At 38.2% G+C, this 19513-nt stretch overlaps 1 protein-coding gene across 6 annotated transcripts in view; it reads right to left on the bottom strand.

Moving 5' to 3' along the window:
- The window catches only part of LOC146522621 (uncharacterized), a 37655-nt gene that overhangs the window by 10497 nt on the left and 7645 nt on the right, over positions 1-19513 (bottom strand). For 2 of the 6 annotated variants that reach the window (XM_085153458.1, XM_085153459.1), the window contains exons 3-27: positions 18098-18159; positions 17386-17424; positions 16982-17248; positions 16252-16535; positions 15632-15855; positions 15223-15357; positions 13427-13525; positions 13204-13265; positions 10842-13114; positions 10292-10483; positions 10154-10188; positions 9624-9755; positions 9298-9426; positions 8639-8677; positions 8395-8523; positions 8163-8289; positions 7280-7450; positions 7154-7185; positions 6472-6636; positions 6197-6331; positions 3853-3891; positions 3617-3757; positions 1594-1682; positions 1456-1479; positions 64-592 (exon numbers count right to left, since the gene is read on the bottom strand). In XM_085153458.1, coding sequence (XP_085009584.1) covers positions 64-592; positions 1456-1479; positions 1594-1682; positions 3617-3757; positions 3853-3891; positions 6197-6331; positions 6472-6636; positions 7154-7185; positions 7280-7450; positions 8163-8289; positions 8395-8523; positions 8639-8677; positions 9298-9426; positions 9624-9755; positions 10154-10188; positions 10292-10483; positions 10842-13114; positions 13204-13265; positions 13427-13525; positions 15223-15357; positions 15632-15855; positions 16252-16535; positions 16982-17248; positions 17386-17424; positions 18098-18159 — 5553 coding nt within the window. The remainder of the gene's footprint in view (positions 1-63; positions 593-1455; positions 1480-1593; positions 1683-3616; positions 3758-3852; positions 3892-6196; positions 6332-6471; positions 6637-7153; positions 7186-7279; positions 7451-8162; positions 8290-8394; positions 8524-8638; positions 8678-9297; positions 9427-9623; positions 9756-10153; positions 10189-10291; positions 10484-10841; positions 13115-13203; positions 13266-13426; positions 13526-15222; positions 15358-15631; positions 15856-16251; positions 16536-16981; positions 17249-17385; positions 17425-18097; positions 18160-19513) is intronic. The other 4 variants (XM_085153462.1, XM_085153464.1, XM_085153460.1 and 1 more) reach the window with 3 other exon arrangements.

Genomic DNA, 19513 nt, shown 5'->3' with positions numbered 1-19513 from the left:
AAAAATATGGCAGGTCATAGTTAGAACATTTTTGGCACTTATACCCTTTTTGCCAGATATTACCATTTTATCCACAGTCTGTGTCTTGGTTCCCTGAATCAATATGGGCTCGTCAGCATTAATATAAGGAAGTTCTTTGATCGTTTCCTTAGACTTTGTCAGACTTGTGACTGGAGGAGCAGGGGTAGAAGCAGCTGAAAAAGTTCTTCCATCAGCAGAGGTGACTGAAATTACTGGTGACCCTTCTTCCCCTACCCTCCCTTCCACCTTCTCTACATCCTGACTCACCTGAAGAGCAACAGTGGATGTTATAGTGATCTCAGTTCCTGGTTTATCACTGGCTTCTTCCATTTCTTGGTCACTTGTTGCACTTTGTCCTGCTGTGAGAGACTTAGAAATGTTGGAACTAACTGATACTGCTGGTTGAGCAGAACCAGAGGCACTTGTTTGCTGAAGAGTTTGCGCTCCTTTATCAGAAAGAGAAGACTGTGGTACACTTATCACAGTCGGGAACTCAAGATCTGTGGTGTCCAGTTCAAGATTTACTTTAATCTCACTGGAGTCTTGCAGACGCTGTTTTAGGCTCTTCAAACTAAAATATAAAGCAGAAAATCTTTGTTAGTTGCCCACAAAAAAACAAGTTTGTTTTCACAAAAATGGTTACACATAACATGTTACAAAACAGAGAAAGAAACAAATATCATTTCCAATTTTTTTGTTCAGCAGTCATTAGCTTAAGACACATTTACATAAACTGCCTGTTTTGTTTCTCCACATCTTTTAGAGTGTTATGGGAATTTTAACAATAACCTGCAACACACCCAGTGAGCTTGATTTGAAGTGGGTTTAATAAACATTGCAATATGGAGAGAGCATCCCAGTGAAACACCAGGACCATCTCTGAATTGTGGCCACTGCCCTTACATCTTATATACAGACACACAGACAAAGAACATTCCTCAAACTCTTACATGTTGGCCCCTCTCACGGGGGGGCTATACCTCCTCCCTCACAGAGAGAATTATGACCTTGTTTTCTGCTTAGCCATCACCTAAGGATTTACATCCCTGATAAGCAGAAGGAGCCTCTATCTGTTTAATATCTCCCATTACAATGGCCTTACTGTGTTAACTTTCCACATGCATGTAAAGTAGTGGCAGGAGTGCTCTTGCTATGGTAAAGTGAGAAAGAGATATTACTATAACTAATGTGACATGATTAAATATGTGATTAATACATGAGAAAAGAAATCTGCCACCACAAGAGCCAGTTCATTATAAAAATTACAGAGAAAAAATAAAAAACAAAACAAAACAGGAAACCATATTTCACCATATGAGACTATTATTTTTTTGTCAAACCAAGAATCCGAAAACCCAAAATGTTTAAAACTGTTTTAACTTCTACAGGAGAAGCTGCTTCAGGAATTGTCGTATTAGAAAGAGAAATACTCACGTTTCAATACGTCGAACTTTTTTCCTGCATAGGGGATAAAAAAGGAGACGGTCTAAGGGTCTATTTTCATAACAAATAAATACGCAATTTATTCTAATAATTTATTCATCTCTTCCCCTATTTTAGTGAAAGTCATACCAAATTACATTCGTAGATAAATGTTCATTTGAAGCAATCTTCTCCAACACCTCTGTTACAAGACTAGATTCTGCCATCTCAATGTAAATCTGAGAATAGAAACAGTCATAAGAAAAACACAAAGACAAAAAGGAAAACGTTTCTTAAAAAGTGATAGACATTAACAATTCTTATTGTTTTTTTTAACTCGTTCATGCTTTAGTTTACCCAAGCAAAGGTGCAGTATGAACTACAAAATGACTGAACATGAAACACATACATAGATGGGAACATATATGCAAAATGTATGCTATAGCGATCCTGACTGAAATACAGTGGGATGCAAAAGTTTGGGCAACCTTGTTAATAGTCATTATTTTCCTGTATAAATCGTTGGTTGTTACAATAAAAAATGTCAGTTAAATATATCATATAGGAGACACACACAGTGATATTTGAGAAGTGAAATTAAGTTTATTGGATTTACAGAAAGTGTGCAAAAATTGTTTAAACAAAATCAGGCAGGTGCATAAATTTGGGCACTGTTGTCATTTTATTGATTCCAAAACCTTTAGAACTAATTATTGGAACTCAAATTGGCTTGGTAAGCTTAGTGACCCCTGACCAAAATACACAGGTGAATCCAATAATGAGGAAGAGTATTTAGGGGGGTCAATTGTAAGTTTCCTTTTTTTAATTTTCTCTGAAGAGTAGCAACATGGGGGTCTCAAAACAACTCTCAAATGACCTGAAGACAAAGATTGTTCACCATCATGGTTTAGGGGAAGGATACAGAAAGCTGTCTCAGAGATTTAAGCTGTCTGTTTCCACAGTTAGGAACATATTGAGAAAATGGAAGACCACAGGCTCAGTTCAAGTTAAGGCTCGAAGTGGCAGACCAAGAAAAATCTCAGACAGACAGAAGCGACGAATGGTGAGAACAGTCAGAGTCAACCCACAGACCAGCACCAAAGACCTACAACATCATCTTGCAGCAGATGGAGTCACTGTGCATCGTTCAACCATTCAGCAAACTTTACACAAGGAGATGCTGTATGCGAGAGTGATGCAGAGGAAGTCTTTTCTCCGCCCACAGCAGAAACAGAGCCGCTTGAGGTTTGCTAAAGCACATTTGGAATAAGATGCTGTGGACTGATGAAAGTAAAATTGAGTTATTAGGGCATAACAAGGGGCGTTATGCATGGAGGAAAAAGAACACAGCATTCCAAGAAAAACACCTGCTACCTACAGTAAAATATGGTGGTGGTTCCATCATGCTGTGGGGCTGTGTGGCCAGTGCAGGGACTGGGAATCTTGTGAAAGTTGAGGGATACATGGATTCCACTCAGTATCAGCAGATTCTGGAGACCAATGTCCAGGAATCAGTGACAAAGCTGAAGCTGCGCCAGGACTGGATCTTTCAACAAGACAACGACCCGAAACACTGCTCAAAACCCACTAAGGCATTCATGCAGAGGAACAAGTATAACGTTCTGGAATGGCCATCTCAGTCCCCAGACCTGAATATTATTGAAAATCTGTCTTGGGTTAAAGAGAGCCGTCCATGCTCGGAAGCCATCAAACCTGAATGAACTAGAGATGTTTTGTAAAGAGGAATGGTCCAAAATACCTTCAACCACAATCCAGACTCTCATTGGAACCTACAGGAAGCGTTTAGAGGCTGTAATTTCTGCAACAGGCAGATCTACTAAATATTGATTTCATTTCTTTTTTTGTGGTGCCCAAATTTATGCACCTGCCTGATTTTGTTTAAACAATTTTTGCACACTTTCTGTATATACAATAAACTTCATTTCACTTCTCAAATATCACCGTGTGTGTCTCCTATATGATATATCTAACTGACATTTTTTATTGTAACAATCAACGATTTATACAGGAAAATAATGACTATTAACAAGGTTGCACAAACTTTTGCATCCCACTGCAAGTAAAACCGTTAATGAAAACATTAACGGTTAATTATTAACTGAATTAACATTAACTGAAAACAAGGGGCGGGGGGTGTAGGTGTGTGTCGTACCCTGTTAGCAAGTGGCAAGAATCTGACAAAAGAACCACTGAATGCCACCACTTGCATGACCATCATGATGAGGTCCACAGATGTCTCAGAGATCTCCACACAGATCAGCCGCTCCTCCAGAGCCTCTGAATCTGGAACATGCTGAAAAAACAATGAAAAGCCGCTGTTAAGGAACAGGAAATAGAAAAACTATGTTTTGGATGACTACAGATATAATTAAGTGATAGCTTACTTACAATATTGCTCCATTTCATCAGATTTCTGTACATGACCTCCTACAAAAAGATTTTAAAAGATATTGTCACACACATTGCTATTCTGTAAATTCAATTATCCAACTCATTATCAGGGTGTTATTGTGCAGTAAACAGCATACATAATTTATAGATTTTCTAAAACTGTATCTATATCTAACATTTTGAAAAATTATCCAACCAAAATTGTAAAACACGTCCCTATCCCAAAGGTATAATTCAATTTTATTTTATTTATATAGCACCAAATCACAACAGCTGCCTCAAGGTGCTGTAGGGCAGCGGTCCCCAACCCCCGGGCCGGTACCGGTCCGTGAGTTGTTTGGTACCGGGCCGTGAGAGTTGAGGCTCAGGTGTGAAATGTATAGTTTTCAGGGTTTTTATTGGTTTTCAGCGTTATTTTGTTATCATTTTTATCATTTACTCGGTTTTCCTTGGTCTTTTCACGTGTGTTATGAATAATTTTTCTTTTTTTCGGTACCGGTACTAGTTTTATTTTGTTGTATTTATCCGCGACACCTTAAAGGCTGGTCCATGAAAATATTGTCGGGCATAAACCGGTCCGTGGCGCAAAAAAGGTTGGAGACCGCTGCTGTAAGGTACATTGCATTACATTTTAAGGTATTTTTTAAGTCATAAATCAAAACATAACATCAAACAGCTTCACAATAGTACCGCAATGCGGGTAAAATTCAGGAGCATCAGAGCATAACGAGTAAATGCACCGGATGAAAGTCAAACTAATCTGCGTCAAACGCCAAATTGAACAAGTGGGTTTTAGGCGCGATTTAAACAATTGAATGGACTCAGACGTAAGGACATCAACTGGGAGATTGTTCCAGAGTCCCCTTTGGGTGGAGCAATGTTTGGCACAGTGTGTTTTGGGGTTTAAAGGCCACAGAAACACAGTATCAAGAAAAAAATGTGTCTCAACTGTTCCGATACTCCTGACACACACCAGATCAACTAAAGGTTTTCGCTTAGGCAGCGGTTGTCCTTCTCTCCTGGATTGACTGGAGCTTCCGAGCTTTGACAAAAGTCCAGATAGGATAACCACATTTACTCAGGGCCTTCTTAATGTGATGTTCTTCTGCTTTCCTGGCTGCTTTGTCTGTGGGGATGGTGTTCGCTCTGTGTTGTAGTGTCCCAATGACACCTAATTAATCCCGAAGGATCGGGTCCCCCGACACAAACAGAGTAACATAGCGTACGCTGTCAAGTGCCAGGAGGATTGCCAGGATTTATAAATCGGGGAAACCATACAACCTCTGGCAAAGTGGATGACACCACACAGAAGAGCTACCTCTTCTGTGTGGTGTCATCTGCAGTTTATTTACACCTACAGGCCAGTGGACACTCTTTCAATGACGAGGATGTACACATCCTGGACAGGGAGGAACGCTGGTTTGAACGTGGAGTCAAGGAGGCCAGTTACGTGAAAAGGGAAAGACCATCTCTGAATCGAGGAGGCAGCCTAAGGGTACATCTTTTGCCATCTTACAATGCTGTGATTGCAGCTACTCCCCAACTCTCTGTGAATGGTACTCATGGCCATTGATCAGTGGGCTTTGATCAGTGGTTGTTGATCAATGGTCATGAGAATTTAATCATTTAATAATGATGAAGGAACCATTGTTCCTTAAGTGTGCTGGTTTCAGTCATTATGCTAATGTACTGTTTATAAGGTTGGGGAAACCTACAGTCAGCTGAGACTGAAGAAGTCACTTGGATGAGTGACGAAACATTTCTCCCACTGAAAACGCTACATCGAGATGAACAGAATCAACTTGGAGATGGTTGTGAACTGGTTGCATTCAGGTTATAGTCCCATATAAAAGCAAAGTTATCAAGCATGTATGTTATTTTGTAGTTAAATTGAAATCCTGCAGGAACAAGATAAAAATTAATTTCAGATTCTGGCTGGACTCTAAAGGTAAGAAATTAAGGTGAATTTGTATGTTTATACTACGTAACAGTTAATCAGTGTATTATCATGAACAGACTGCATGTAATTGCTAACTTAAACCTATTAATTCACAAAATGATTCACTGACTCTGCCTTATAGGTTTTTTTTTGTTGCAGTCTTGATACACCAAAGATGGTAACTGACTGCGCGTGGCCACAGCCCTGGTCCCCACCTTTGAATTAACTACATCAAAGGCAACAAGACTGCAAGTTCATTGTACAAAGTCGCAATGGTTTTGGTTGTGCCAGTCTCCAACCACCTTCCAACTACCATCTTACCTATGATTTGATCATAGTTTTTAGTTCAGCAAAATAACAGACCGAATAACACATCAAAGTTTTGGACGGAGCTTTCCATACCTCACTGGATCCAGGACGCATGTCCTGTAACACGAAGTGGATATTGAGTATCTGACCTCCGACAGAAATAGGATTTTTCCTGTGCAGTTGAACAAAATTGGTACAGGCATTCCAGTCACTGAAGTACACGAAGGCCTGTAGGTTAGGATAGAAAAAGCCTCAGATAAAAATAAAAGTTTTCAATAAAGCTTTGTTTGATTAAAAAAAACAAAAAAAACAAATGAAGAATATTAAAATGTCTGTGCTTGTGTCAGTCTTCAGCATCTATTCCTCACCCTCCTCTGCAGTGATAAAACGATGATCTTGTAGTACAGAGTATGAAGATTATGAACAGGGAAATGGTTCCACACCAGCTTGGCGACATCCTCGTGTCTGTAGTTCCCTTCTGGCAAACCGGTCAGCATAATGTGGGGGAAAACAGAGCCTGGAGGACGGTTTTTCTACAGGACACAAAGTTAATTCAAAGAGGGGGAAAAAAAAAGCAGACGCAACACCTGCACATTGTGCTTCCTTTGATAAAGTCATTAACTATTTTATGCTATTTGATACTGAAAACCGTTCATGACATTTTACATAATTAAGCACAGATTTTCAGGACGTAATGAACATGGGATAAAAATGCAGATTTCATATATATTCATATCAAAATGAGGAGCATGTAGTTTAGAACTGGAGATCAGGGGGTGATTGGACGATTGACTCAAAAGCATTACAACATTATTTCTTTAGCAATTAAGCAGAAAAATGTCAAAAGTTGGTTCAAAGAGAAGCATTTGCAGATTCAGATTCAGATAGTTTCTCCAAACTTCCAAGGGTGGTTATGCAAACAATTTTCAAACCACTTTCTTAGCCAAATGTTATATTTAGTTGGTAAACAATATCTTATCACAAGTAATTAAAATTACAATTTTCTTGTTACTTGACCAGATTGGAGAATTTAAAAAAAAATGTGCTTACCTGTTTTTTTGTCAGCCGGACCGTCACAAAATCTATAAGTCAAAAATAAACAGTCACATGTAAGAGCCACTTATTTCCTACATTTTGAATCTGGAGTTAAGTTCTAGTTCAATTTGTTTTTGTCACCTGGGATGACAAACCAAGGAGATGTGGTAGGGAACAAAAAGGGATACATTTTCATTGTAACCCAAAATGGTGAAGTGCTTCCCTGAGGAACACCAAAATTTGCTGTTGGGATTGTTGCCCCTTCAGCGACAACCTTGCTGTCCGGCAAAGCTTTCGCTGCCAGTCTAGGTGCTGCACAAACAAACAAAAAAAGAGAGAGCTTTATTTTAATTTATTAAATGCTTTGATTTTGACATTTCATATTTACCATCATATCATTCCAATTATTTTAAGATATTTAACATATAAAAAACAGTGACTAGCTGCTGAAGCAGTTTGTTTTTGTTTTCAATTAGCAGAATTTTAAGTCAAGGTTAATTCTGTTGTATGCATTTATGGCACATGGTTGGTGTGGTCGTGATAATTTTGTGAGGCCACATAAAGGCTCAGATGAGCTTGCCAAAGTTCGACAAGTTGTCCCTCCATCGCTTGTGTCCAGATCACTCGCTACACTGCCGTGCTGCTCTTTTCATCTTCATTTCTGTGTTTGCGTGTGCACAGTGTGAGAGGCTGCGTTGACACCCTCACGACGGCCGACAGGATTTCAAACAGGTTTGATTTTCTTACGACCAAAAGATTGATGATCGGGAGCTGGTCGAGATCGCTCCTCATTACCCCATGTATACTATACAATGCACGACATACAATTAAGGTGAAAATCGGGCCGATCCCCAAAACTGTTGCACGACGGAAAAATTGACTCTAAATGGGCCAAAAATCACTCAGTGTATGCCCAGCATAAGACCTACCATTTACCCTTAAGGATATTTTTAGCTACCTATTATGTAACTCCACATACATCTACATCTCATCTGCTTTATTTTATCCAAAAACAAAGACTTACGCCTTGCTGTGGATTCATTTCTTGGTATCTTAATCCTGTAGACATTATGGGCAAAGCCCTGTTTCAGGAGGCTGTGCCAAACTCCGAGTCGATCAGCATCGTAAATGGACTCAAATTCAATAAACACCTAGAACAGACATGCATAAACATGAAAGATAAGAGAAGATAAGACAACAATGTCTTTTTTGTTTAAATACTCTTAATCAACTGTATGAACAGGTGTGTTTTTAACCTTGTTGAGGAGAGGCAGGTAGTTTTTGACAGAACCGATTTTTTCCAAAGCTTCCCTGAGATCATTGGCCTCACTTGGTGAGATATTCTTGATGTAGATTACCGTTGATCCATCATCAGTTGTCTGCTGCTTTAAGAAGAGCCAGCAAACATTCAAACAAACACAAAGAGTTTCTTTTTGTTTGTTCATTTGATATGTTATATTTACAAATCCATGTATAATTTGGGGGGAAAAAGTTACTTACATAATTCACCAGATTCATCAGGGTGCTATAAAACCCAAGCTGAAACATGAATGTAAGAGAACACAGCGTTAAAGGCACTACGCTCTACGGCAAGACATTTCTTACTCTCTTATTTAATTTTGGGTAGTATCATTTCAAACATTTATTGTATGTAAGGTGGTATTTATAAGGCACTTCAGTCTGGAGGGTTTTCTTTTTTCCTTGATACAAATTTAGCAATTTGTGGCACAGCACAGCAAAAGGCAGCGAAAGACTAATTTATCTAGTTGCATCATCAATAAATCATAATAATGATTCAAAGAACAGACAGTTTGATATTTTCAAGTTAAAAACTTGTAGCAAGGAAATCAAGATAGATAAAAGCTTTTTGCTAATGTTAACCAAGAAGCTTTGAAGTTTGAGGCAACATAAAATATTTTTAAAAAAGAAAATTTTAAGGCCTTAGTATGGTATTTACATGCTCTATTACATTTAAATAATCTAAAAATTCAATTAATAAAAAACCTACTTTAAACAATATTTTAAAGTTATTTAGTTAATTACCATCCTCTCAGTGCCTTATTTACTCATCTACAGGGATCAACAAGATTGTGCACTAGAAGCACGGCAATTTTTTCCAAACATGCCACAATATACAGTATTTTTGTATTAGTACGTACCGGATTCATTGGAAAGGAGTGGATTAAAAAATCCAAACAAAGTGTGGACCCATTGAGAATAATACTCTTCTCTTTTGATGCTTGAAAAAGCTTTTTTGCCTTCATCAGACTTGGCGCAATGGCAAAAGCCTAGAAGGAAAAGTCACATTTGTTATTATTCTAATTATTCACTGTGCACTGTACTTGTGTGTATTTGTGTACTGTGTTGGTGTACACAAATACACACAAGAAAATGTAGGCTGACCTCACATAAAGAAACCAAAGAGAGACCTAGAAATATACCTGTGGGATCACTGAGTAATGCAGATTTATAACTTGGTACCTACCATACGCATTTGAGGAATAACATAGATGTCATCTTCTAGATATCCAAATTCAAATAGGGTGAGCTGATTGGCAACGTCCGCCTCTGTGTAGCAGCCATTTTCATATTCTGGAAGGTTTGTGATCAACATCACCTTCATTTTAAACACGAGGGGAAAAGGAGAAATTAGAAGTTAAGATTCAGGAAAGTGAACTTACCCAAACTATTAAGCAGAATGCAACACAGGAGACAAAAGTATGATGACTATCTTGTAAAAAGAAATGTGAAATGCCAAAAGCACCACTTTATTTCTTAAAAACAACAACAACAAAAAAAAACACGTTATGCATTTGTTGACTAAATTTCCAAATTATCTTTACAAAAGTGGAAAAACATTTGTAATTTTTAAAGACATACAGATAACACTATTACTTTTGCTAAACATTTATAAAGAATATTTTACTAGATTTTTATTATTCTTTTCGCTACAACTAAAACTGAGAGATAGGTTATTCATACCTTTAAGAAAAAGAAGAAAGAAAAAAAACTTACCTTTGACGGCAATGCTTTATTATTTTTGAAACAATCTGCGAGGTAGAGTGAACATAAAAACAGTTAAATAAATGGGAGTTTTGATCCAAAAAAACCAAACAAATAATGACCCACATACAGGCTTCTGTCATTACTTACTCAGGCAATTTCTATCCATGAGCTTTTCTATCTTCTCCCCAAAAGTCAGGTTGCTAAAACTTTGCTGTTGCTTGCCTGCTGTTGCAGCTGTTGGCTCAGTTTTGGAAGATGCAGCTACTGCAGTCGACACTGCTAAAACATTGCTGACAGTTTTTGACGGGTCCTTTTGACTTGTCACAGCAATCACAAGATCTTAAAAAGGAGGAGAAGTTTTATTCAGATAGATTGCAGTATTTTGAAAAAGAATTTTAGAAGCAAACCTCATGAACATGTCCACAGGCAGACATAAACTAAAGAAATGGCAGCAAACTCAGTAGGAATGTGTTCATAGAAATGCATAGTCCTGTGAAAACTATTTTTCAACATGAGTGTATGTTTTTTCATTATCAGTAACAAAGACACAACCTGTATTTTGTGTCTCCAACAACACTGTCCTACATATTCCATGCAATAAAGTCACAACTAATAATGCTAATAATGGTGCCTGTTACCTTACTTATTCCTCAAATATAGAGTTTCAGTTTCACAAGCTTAATGGTATCAAACATACCTTTTTGCTGTGCGACTGTGTTCACACTCTGAACCGCCTGCTTTGCCTCCAGAGCAGCTTCAGTTGAACTTCCTGACATTTGCAAGGTTTTTTGTCCTAGTGCAGTTGTGGACTCTGGATCTGGCGTCACACTCTGTTGGATTTGTGATGAGGATGGCATTTTTATAGTTTTCTGTGGTGTCTTTAGTGGTGTCTTTAATGGGGTCGAAGGTTTGGGTAGAGATGCATCTAGTATGGTGTCAGCTGTATCAATTGAAGGTTGATTCTCCTTGGATTTGGTTGCTAGGGCCTTTTTACATGCTCCAATCTCCAGTGATTCAGCACGTTTGGTATCTTTTGCATCTACATCAACACTGGTAGATTCTACTGGGTGCTTTGTTTCAGAAGCTGCTCCATTTCTTGTTTCAAGAACCTTGGTTGTGTTTTCAAGCACTGTTGCAGATTTCTGAATCTCCAAAGTTTCTGTGTTTTTGACAATGGTCTGTGTCGTATCAGTAGAGCTTTCAACTTCCATGGACACTGTCCCTTTTATTTTTCCAGATTCTAGTGATTCACTGTGTTTGGCCTCTTTTGTCTCAGCTCTGGTCTGCAGTCTCTGAGGGTGATCAATTGTTGGTGTGGTCTCGGTTGTACTGGCTGGTGTCTGACCCTCACTCGATTTGGCTTGTAAGGCCTTTTTCTCAGCAAAATGTTCGACTTCCATTGCCTCGTCCACATCATTTTTGGCAGATCCAGAATCTTGAACCTTTGTATCCTCAAAGCAATCCTCAGTGTGTTTGAGCTCTTTTGTCTCAACTTTCAACAATTTTGCCTGCTGCTGTGTTTCAGAAACTGATACATTTTTTCTCTCAGGAATCTTGGTTTTCTTTTCGGGAACTATTCCAGATTCTTGAACCTTTGAATTCTTGTAGGATTCTGTTTTTTTTATGGTAGTCTGTGTTCTATGAGGTGTATCAATCGGATATTTTGTTGGAGATACATCAAGTGTAATCTCAGTTGTGCTGGTTGGTGTCTGATCCTTATTGGATTCAGTTAGTTCAGTTGTTCTGTCAGTAAAATGTTCTGTGGGCTCTGTCACTTTTTTATTCCCAGAATCAAGTGGTTCAGTATGACTGGCCTCTTTTGTCTCAGCTTTGGCTAATTCTGTCTGCTGCTTCATTTCAGAAGCAGACACATTTCTTGCTCTGTCTTCCGGCATAACTGCAGATTCTTGAACATTTATATCACTTTTGGGAGTCTTGAAGGTCGCATCAGGCTTATTTTCTGAAGCTTTAGGTTTGGGTGGAACATTTGTGGCATGAACTGTGTCCAACATGCCTTTTTGCTGCTCTTGACCCTTTTCGATCCTTTCAGGTGTCTGCTTTGTATCCAAAGCAGCTTGAGCTGAGCTCCCTAAAGTCTGTGGTGGTGTTTGTCCTATTTCAGAGGACTCTGGTTCTCGTAAGCATTTGCTACCGGAAAAACTTTCAACTTCCATGGGCTCTACGACTTTTGTATTCACAGACTCTAATAGTTCAGTGTGTTTGACCTCTTTTTCCTTCTGATTAGCTTTTTCATCAGCCTGGTTCTTTGTTTCAGAAGCTGTTGCATTTCTTGTTTCAAGTACCTTGGTTGTCTCCTCACTCACCACTGTTGGCTGCTGAAACTTTATTTCCATTTCTGGTGGCTTTAAAGTCTCTACACCAGGCTTATCCTCTGAAGTTTTAGATTGAACATTAGTGCACTTTACAGTAATTTCTTCCACATTTAATGTTGTTGAAGTTTCTGTTGCAGCCAATTGTTGTAATTGACTTTGAGGTTTGTCGATAGTTGAGGCTGTTTGTGCTTGGGCAACTAAGACCTTTGCACGAGTGACAATTGCAGTTCCTTTAATTGGATTCACAGTCTTTTTTGACAATTGGACCACCTTGACTGTATCTTTAGATGCAACTACAGAGTTTTTAGCATTGCTTTCAGATCTTTTGAGGGCAGGTCTTTGTTTTGAGACGGCATTACCCTGCTGCTTTCCTGAACTTTTGGAATCATTACAACCTTTAAGATTTGAAGCATCTTTCTTCTCTTCAACAACATTTACAGCTCCTTTTGCAGCTACTTTGCCTTGGTTTAAGGTTTTGGATATCGGTTTTGTTGAGACACTTTTTGCTTTGGAAACCAAGACTTTTGCTTTAGTAACAAGTTTGCCTGTTGTATTTTTTTTGTCTCCAGATGACAAAGACAACGGCTTTTTAAAAGAATTTCCAGTTGAAGCGGATTTAGTTGACTTGACAATTTTTCTGTGAAGAAAAGATTTTAATAAGTGCAAATGACAGGAACAAAGAGAATCTCAATTGAGATGAAGGTCTGAATGTCAAGCATATCTTACTTCTGTGGAAGCTTCTGTTGTTTTTTGGTAAAGGTTGGAAGAGGCTTCTTTGTAACAGTGTTCTGTAAACAGATTTAGTTTGAATAAACATGAAAAAGTATAATATATTAAATTACATAATAAAATTAGTAAAAGAAATACAGTATAATGATGCTACAGCAATACATTCCAAGTTTTGACAGTTTGACCATAATTAAAAAACAACTCAGAAAAGGTACAATACCTGTTCTCTGACAACAGTGACTGGTATTCTTTTTATGTCGATGCTCTTTAACTTTTTCAGTTTTTGAGCATCTTCTTCTTTCATGAAATTCACTTTTGCCTAAATGTGCAAATAAACACACAAAGGGAAATCATTGTGATTATTTCAACCATCTAGACTATGTCCCCACTATATTCACAAACTAAAGGTTAGATTTGCCATGTGGGGCAAATTAGCCAGAGACCACATTCACTACCAAGACCAGCACAAAACAGTGGTTCAAAAACAAGCAGACATAACGGCAATCAACTAAATTTTAATCAGGTATAGGTTGTTTTTTTTGTTTTTTTGTTTTTAAATCTTCTCTTCTAAAACAGCACTTCAAATCATGTAATGGCATGTTTTTTTAAACAAGCGTGAACTGTCAAATATTGCTCATAAAAAGAGATCTTTTGGGATGAAAAGCATGTTTTGTTGCTTGGATAATCCCTAACCAAACAAGCAAAGCAATAACCAAAAACAGAACAAGGGCACTTCTATACATATTTATGTAACTCAGAGTTATGTTAGGTTATTGTAAAACTTTCAGTCATGTAAAAACGAAAGAGCAATTTCAACTCTAGGGTTTTACTTATCAGAACATGATAAAAATCCTAGCCCTTGCGAGGCTCTAAAATGTTTTGAACACAATCTCATAAAAATTGTTAAGACTGTCAATTTTTTTTTTTTAAATGGAAAACAATTATTTGAACAAAAACTAAGCCAAGATGGTGAAGCACCCCATGATTTATTGTGGATGAATTTTGGCCTTTTCTCCCCTTCTTTTCACTTCAGTTCATTGATATGGGCTCAAATTGTGGTCATAAATATTTTGTACTTGTAAATCAGTTTTGTACTTGTAAATCATGATTTGTGTGTGTAAAAAAGATTTGTATGCGTAAAAAAGATTTGTGTGTGGACCAAAAAACTACGTGAGAAAGTCTGCACTCAAGTTTCAAGTTACAAGTATGAATTTTGACCCTATTTTTCTTCCTTTCATCTGATTGGCCAATGTCATGTCAATCACAAATTTAACTTTCCAATCTGAGAACAGATGGGTTTGGCTGTCGGAGGGGCGCTTTTTCGAACTGCAGGTCCTTGAAGGGCAATACACTTTGAAGCTGGAGGATCTCTATATAAATATCCGATAGAAGCTAGGTCCCCTAACTTTCAGCAGCTATTAAAAGGATACAGTTGTGGTATATCAGTGGTTAGAAATACCATTATTACTTTAGGATTAGTTTAACACAACGTCAGGGCTGACCCGGGACCATTGCTGTGAGTCACAGTGCGCAGCATAAAGGTCCTTTCACATTAGACACAGAATGTGCTGCTAATGCTAACTGCTAACTAAAAGCAAAGGATCCAGAATTTGTTGCGCCGGCTGCTGAGCTCTGTGGGTTTTTACAGCAGCTCTACCTGTACTAGATGCACCTGCTCCTTGTCGTTTCTATAGAACGTCCACTCCTGAGAAGATTGCCTTTGAATATTTTCCACTTGTGAAGAATCTTTCTAACTGTAGAATGGTGGACTACAAATAGTGGTATAAATAGCCTAAAAATACAGATTGACTGATAATAATAACTGACTATCTAAGATCATTGCTTATGTCTTTCCTCCTTGGCATTGTGTTAACACACACCTAAATAGTCCATATGCTCACACTTCCTTAGAAACCTTAGAAATGACAAAGGGTGTACTTCCTTTTTCACGTGACTCCATGTACCACATACCTTTATAGCAAAAACATATCAGCTGATTACTCCCACTATACATACCTCTAGCTTGGACCTGTACAGTACAATGGACTCTGTTTTTCCAAAATGTTCCACAGCAGCAACCACTTCTTCATGAGAAAAAGTTTTGACAATCCCATGTAATTTGACCATTGTTGAAGTAAAAGATTTACTAGCCTGTGCAAACAGACAAAAAATCAGTAACTAACTATAGACTTGACTGTGAATGATTGAAGCTAGTTCCGTTTATAATTTGTTTGGTGTAGACAAACACATCCTTGTCTGTCGACGAGTCCTGTTAGTCATAAGGAAAACTCTTCTTTTAATTGTTTCTTTCTTTTCCCTTTATCACAGATCAAAACATTTTCTCAGTGCCTTAGACCCAAAAGTTGAGGATGAAAGAAGGAACTATATTACTTAGCACTCCTTAACATTTGGCAAACATACCAACCTTAGGCTTTGAAGAGGTACTTGCTTCACTCTTATGAAGTCCAGGTTTACTTTCAGATGACTTGGTGGTCTTCGCCTTCTTTGCGGAGGAGGAGGATGATGTAGAAGCAGAGGATGATAATGATGTTAATGGTGACTTCATCTTGGCTAGCTCAGCCAGTATGACAGGAGCGATTGTTTCAGCTATGGCCTCCAGGTCAGACTTTTTTGACAAAGAGTGGAGACCTAGAAGGACAAAGATGGAAAAAGAGTCACACTTTGGTGGTTCATATGTCTAAACGGAGAAGGTTATCCTGTCAGTTGGGGCGTTTTATATAACAAAAAAAATTAAAAACACAAAAAAAACCCCACAGAGATAGGTGAAGTTTCTGTAATTTGAGTGGTTACTTATTTTTTAAAGTAAAATGGTAAATGGCCTGTATTTGTATAGTGCTTTACGTTGTCGCTATGGATCACATACATACATTACATACCATACATACCATACATACAACATTTTCACTATACTCCACAGCAGTATACTGAATTTGTTCATGTTTGACAAAACATACATTTGGAAGTGGGAGAAATTTATTAATTATGAGTATATTTTAAGTTATATGTATGTGCACACTGCCAAACCTGTGTTTTCCAGCAGCTGTTTAGCAAGTCTTTTTGTACTGCTGTCCAACTTCTTTTGTTGAGGCCTCTTTTCTGATGATGAGCTCTTATGACTTCTGCTCAGCGGCAAACGCTTATCATCTTGTCTCCTTGTCAGCAATCGTCTTTCATCACTCCTCTTTTGTAGTAACTGTTTCCAATCTCTCCTTCTCGGTGAGGATAGTCTTTCACGGCTCCTTGAATGTGATTGATAACGCAAGGAGGCAAGATAGTCCTTCCGTGGGGAGAAGGAACGAGACCGGGACCTAGAAAGTATGAATCAAACGTTTTTTTCAAAAAGTGGTTCAGTATGACTGGCCTCTTTTGTCTCAGCTTTGGCTAATTCTGTCTGCTGCTTCATTTCAGAAGCAGACACATTTCTTGCTCTGTCTTCCAGCATAACTGCAGATTCTTGAACATTTGTATCACTTTTGGGAGTCTTGAAGGTCTCATCAGGCTTATTTTCTGAAGCTTTAGGTTTGGGTGGAACATTTGTGGCATGAACTGTGTCCAACATGCCTTTTTGCTGCTCTTGACCCTTTTCAATCCTTTCAATAAGGACATTTTCAAAACTGCCAATGAAATACCTCAAAGAAATATTTCTATTATAAATCCAGTAAGGATAAAAAGGTCAAACCTAACACTGATGCCATGATACAACTCACTGGAATGGAAATCTTTTATTTATTTATTTATTTTTTTTAAATCGGACCTGCGAGCACGTCTGGAGCTGTTTGGCGATTGTGATCCACTACTGAGTTTCTCTCTTCTCTCCCCAGAGCTGTAGTGATGGTGAGGGCTCTTTGAGCGAGAGCATAAATAGCTTCCATGTTTAGGCCTTCTGCCATCCAAACCAAGGCGGCGACGTGGGCTGTGTGAGCGAGAACGGGAATGACTCTCACGCCTGGTTTTCTGATGAAGATGCTGGGAAGTTTTGCCAGAGGTGGAGGACGAGGACTTCTTTCCTGTATTTGAAGCACTAATAAGAGCAACAGAGGTTTAAAAAAAAACAAAAAAAAACAAAAAGAACTATAAATAACTGTAAAAAACAAACAAACAAACAAACCCCTGCAAAGCTGCTGTACTTTTAATTTCCCAAAAGACAAAGACTTTTACCTTTGGTATGTCAGTACTTTACCATCCCACTGTGGATATCTGTCAAAAAAAAAAAAAAACAATATAAGGGAAATCAAAAATCTATTAAACAGCAAATGTTTTAAAAATGTAGATTTCTGCAACTACAAATCAATCTTAAAAGTATGATTTCTCGAGGGACCGATTAACCCTGGCAGATCAACCCTATTAACAATGTTGCTTGAGAAAAGTAGCTCACCTTACAATTTTTAAAACTGATTTTGATTACCTCTTCAACAAGCTATAGAGCAGCAGTCCCCAACCCCCGGGCCACGAGAGTTGAGGCTCGGATGTGAAATGTATGATTTTCAGGGTTTTTAGCGTTATTTTGTTGTCATTTTTATCGTTAACTCTGTTTTCCTGGGTCTTTTCACGTGTGTTATGAATAAATCTTTTTTTTTCGGTACTGGTACTTGTTTTATTTTGTTGTATTTATCCGCGACACCTTAAAGGCCGGTCCGTGAAAATATTGTCGGCATAAACCGGTCTGTGGTGCAAAAAAGGTTGGGGACCACTGCTATAGAGGATATACTACCCATCTAAACAACTAACTCCAAGGCATCAGGAACAATGCTACGAAAGACTTTATAACGTTACAACCACTCATTCTGTTCAGTAATCCACTGAAACGTTAGGCCAAAACGTGTTCAGACATCCCCAGTTAAAGAGAAAGTTAAAAGAAGAAAAGACTGACCGTTTCCGAAGAAGTTTGCAGTTGTCAAGGTGAAAGCTGGTATTCTGGTGAAGGAGCCATTCCTAGTAGTCAGAACAAACATTTTAGATAGGCCTCATTGTCATAGCAAAAGTATTATTAACCACAACCGCTCGGGTGACATTTTTTCTAACCATCTGACAACCAATGTACTTAACACTCACAGCAGCCTTTAGACTTCTTTCAAAGTTTGGACATCAGCTGACTGTTCATAAGCCATAGTGGAAAGCAATAAATGTACATACAAGTATGATAAATCTATAAAGACAAAATCCTTAAAGATTGAATAATTTAGCATATTTATAAACAACACCAAATAGGATGGCATGGAAGACCACAGTCATGGATTTAGTAACAAAACAAAACAAATACAGAAATGTAAAAAGTCTTGCAGGACTCTTGATTCTGCAACATAGGTCTCTTCTGTCCTATGTGTGAATGTGTCAATAAAAATGAGTCCGGAGGTGTGACGTCATTTCAGCAGAGGTCAGGTCTGGATGGAGGGGAGAAAAAAAAAAAAAAAAAAACAAAAAAAAAAAAAAAACCACACCTGTAATTGGTGTTTGGGCAGTCAAAGAAGAAGACCCATCCCCCCTTTTCTAAAGGTCTTGCATTAGGGATTTTCATTTTATAGCGCAGTAGTATGCCAAAGTCTTGAACCCCTTGTTTATTTATACTAAAACAGGAAGTAACTACAATGACTCACTGAAAGTCTGCAAGCAATATAGAAATAAACTTTATGAGGGCAAGACAGAGTTTTTAATAACATCTGGATACCAATATTTGGAATGGTAAATTTTTAAATGGCCTGCATTTGTATAGCGCTTTACTTAGTCCCTAAGGACCCCAAAGCGCTTTACACTACATTCAGTCATTCACCCATTCACACACTGTTGATGGCAAGCTACATTGTAGCCACAGCCACCCCGGGGCGCACTGACAGAGGCGAGGCTGCCGGACACTGGCGCCACCGGGCCCTCTGACCACCAGATGTTATTAAAAAAGGTTCTTGACAGCCGCCCTTCCACTGAGACCATGATGAGGCTTCAGTGAACAGGAGATTGTTCAACTGAAGGGCCACATGCATGTTGCAGGTCTTTTTTTCCCTGTCTCTGAAGGACATGACTTTCAGGTACTGTTTATCTGCTTTAAATAGTTTTTCAACACTGTCACTTCTCTTTTCTTGCACTTGTCCAGCTTCCTCAAAATATTTTAAGGACACATGCTAAGGTTTTGGCTGATAGCTCTTTTGGAATCATCTTTTTGGTGCAAAACCACTACACTTTCTGCAGTGGTCAGAAAGTGTTATCTTTGGCAATTTACATAGATTTAACTAAAAATGTATTACTGCAACAAGCTGACAAAGTGCATAAAAATACAATTTAAAAAGAATTAGTT

The sequence above is a fragment of the Neolamprologus multifasciatus genome, chromosome 3 (assembly GCF_963576455.1).
Source record: "Neolamprologus multifasciatus chromosome 3, fNeoMul1.2, whole genome shotgun sequence".
NCBI lineage: Eukaryota > Metazoa > Chordata > Actinopteri > Cichliformes > Cichlidae > Neolamprologus > Neolamprologus multifasciatus.
This window is presented reverse-complemented; position numbering and strand designations above follow the sequence as displayed.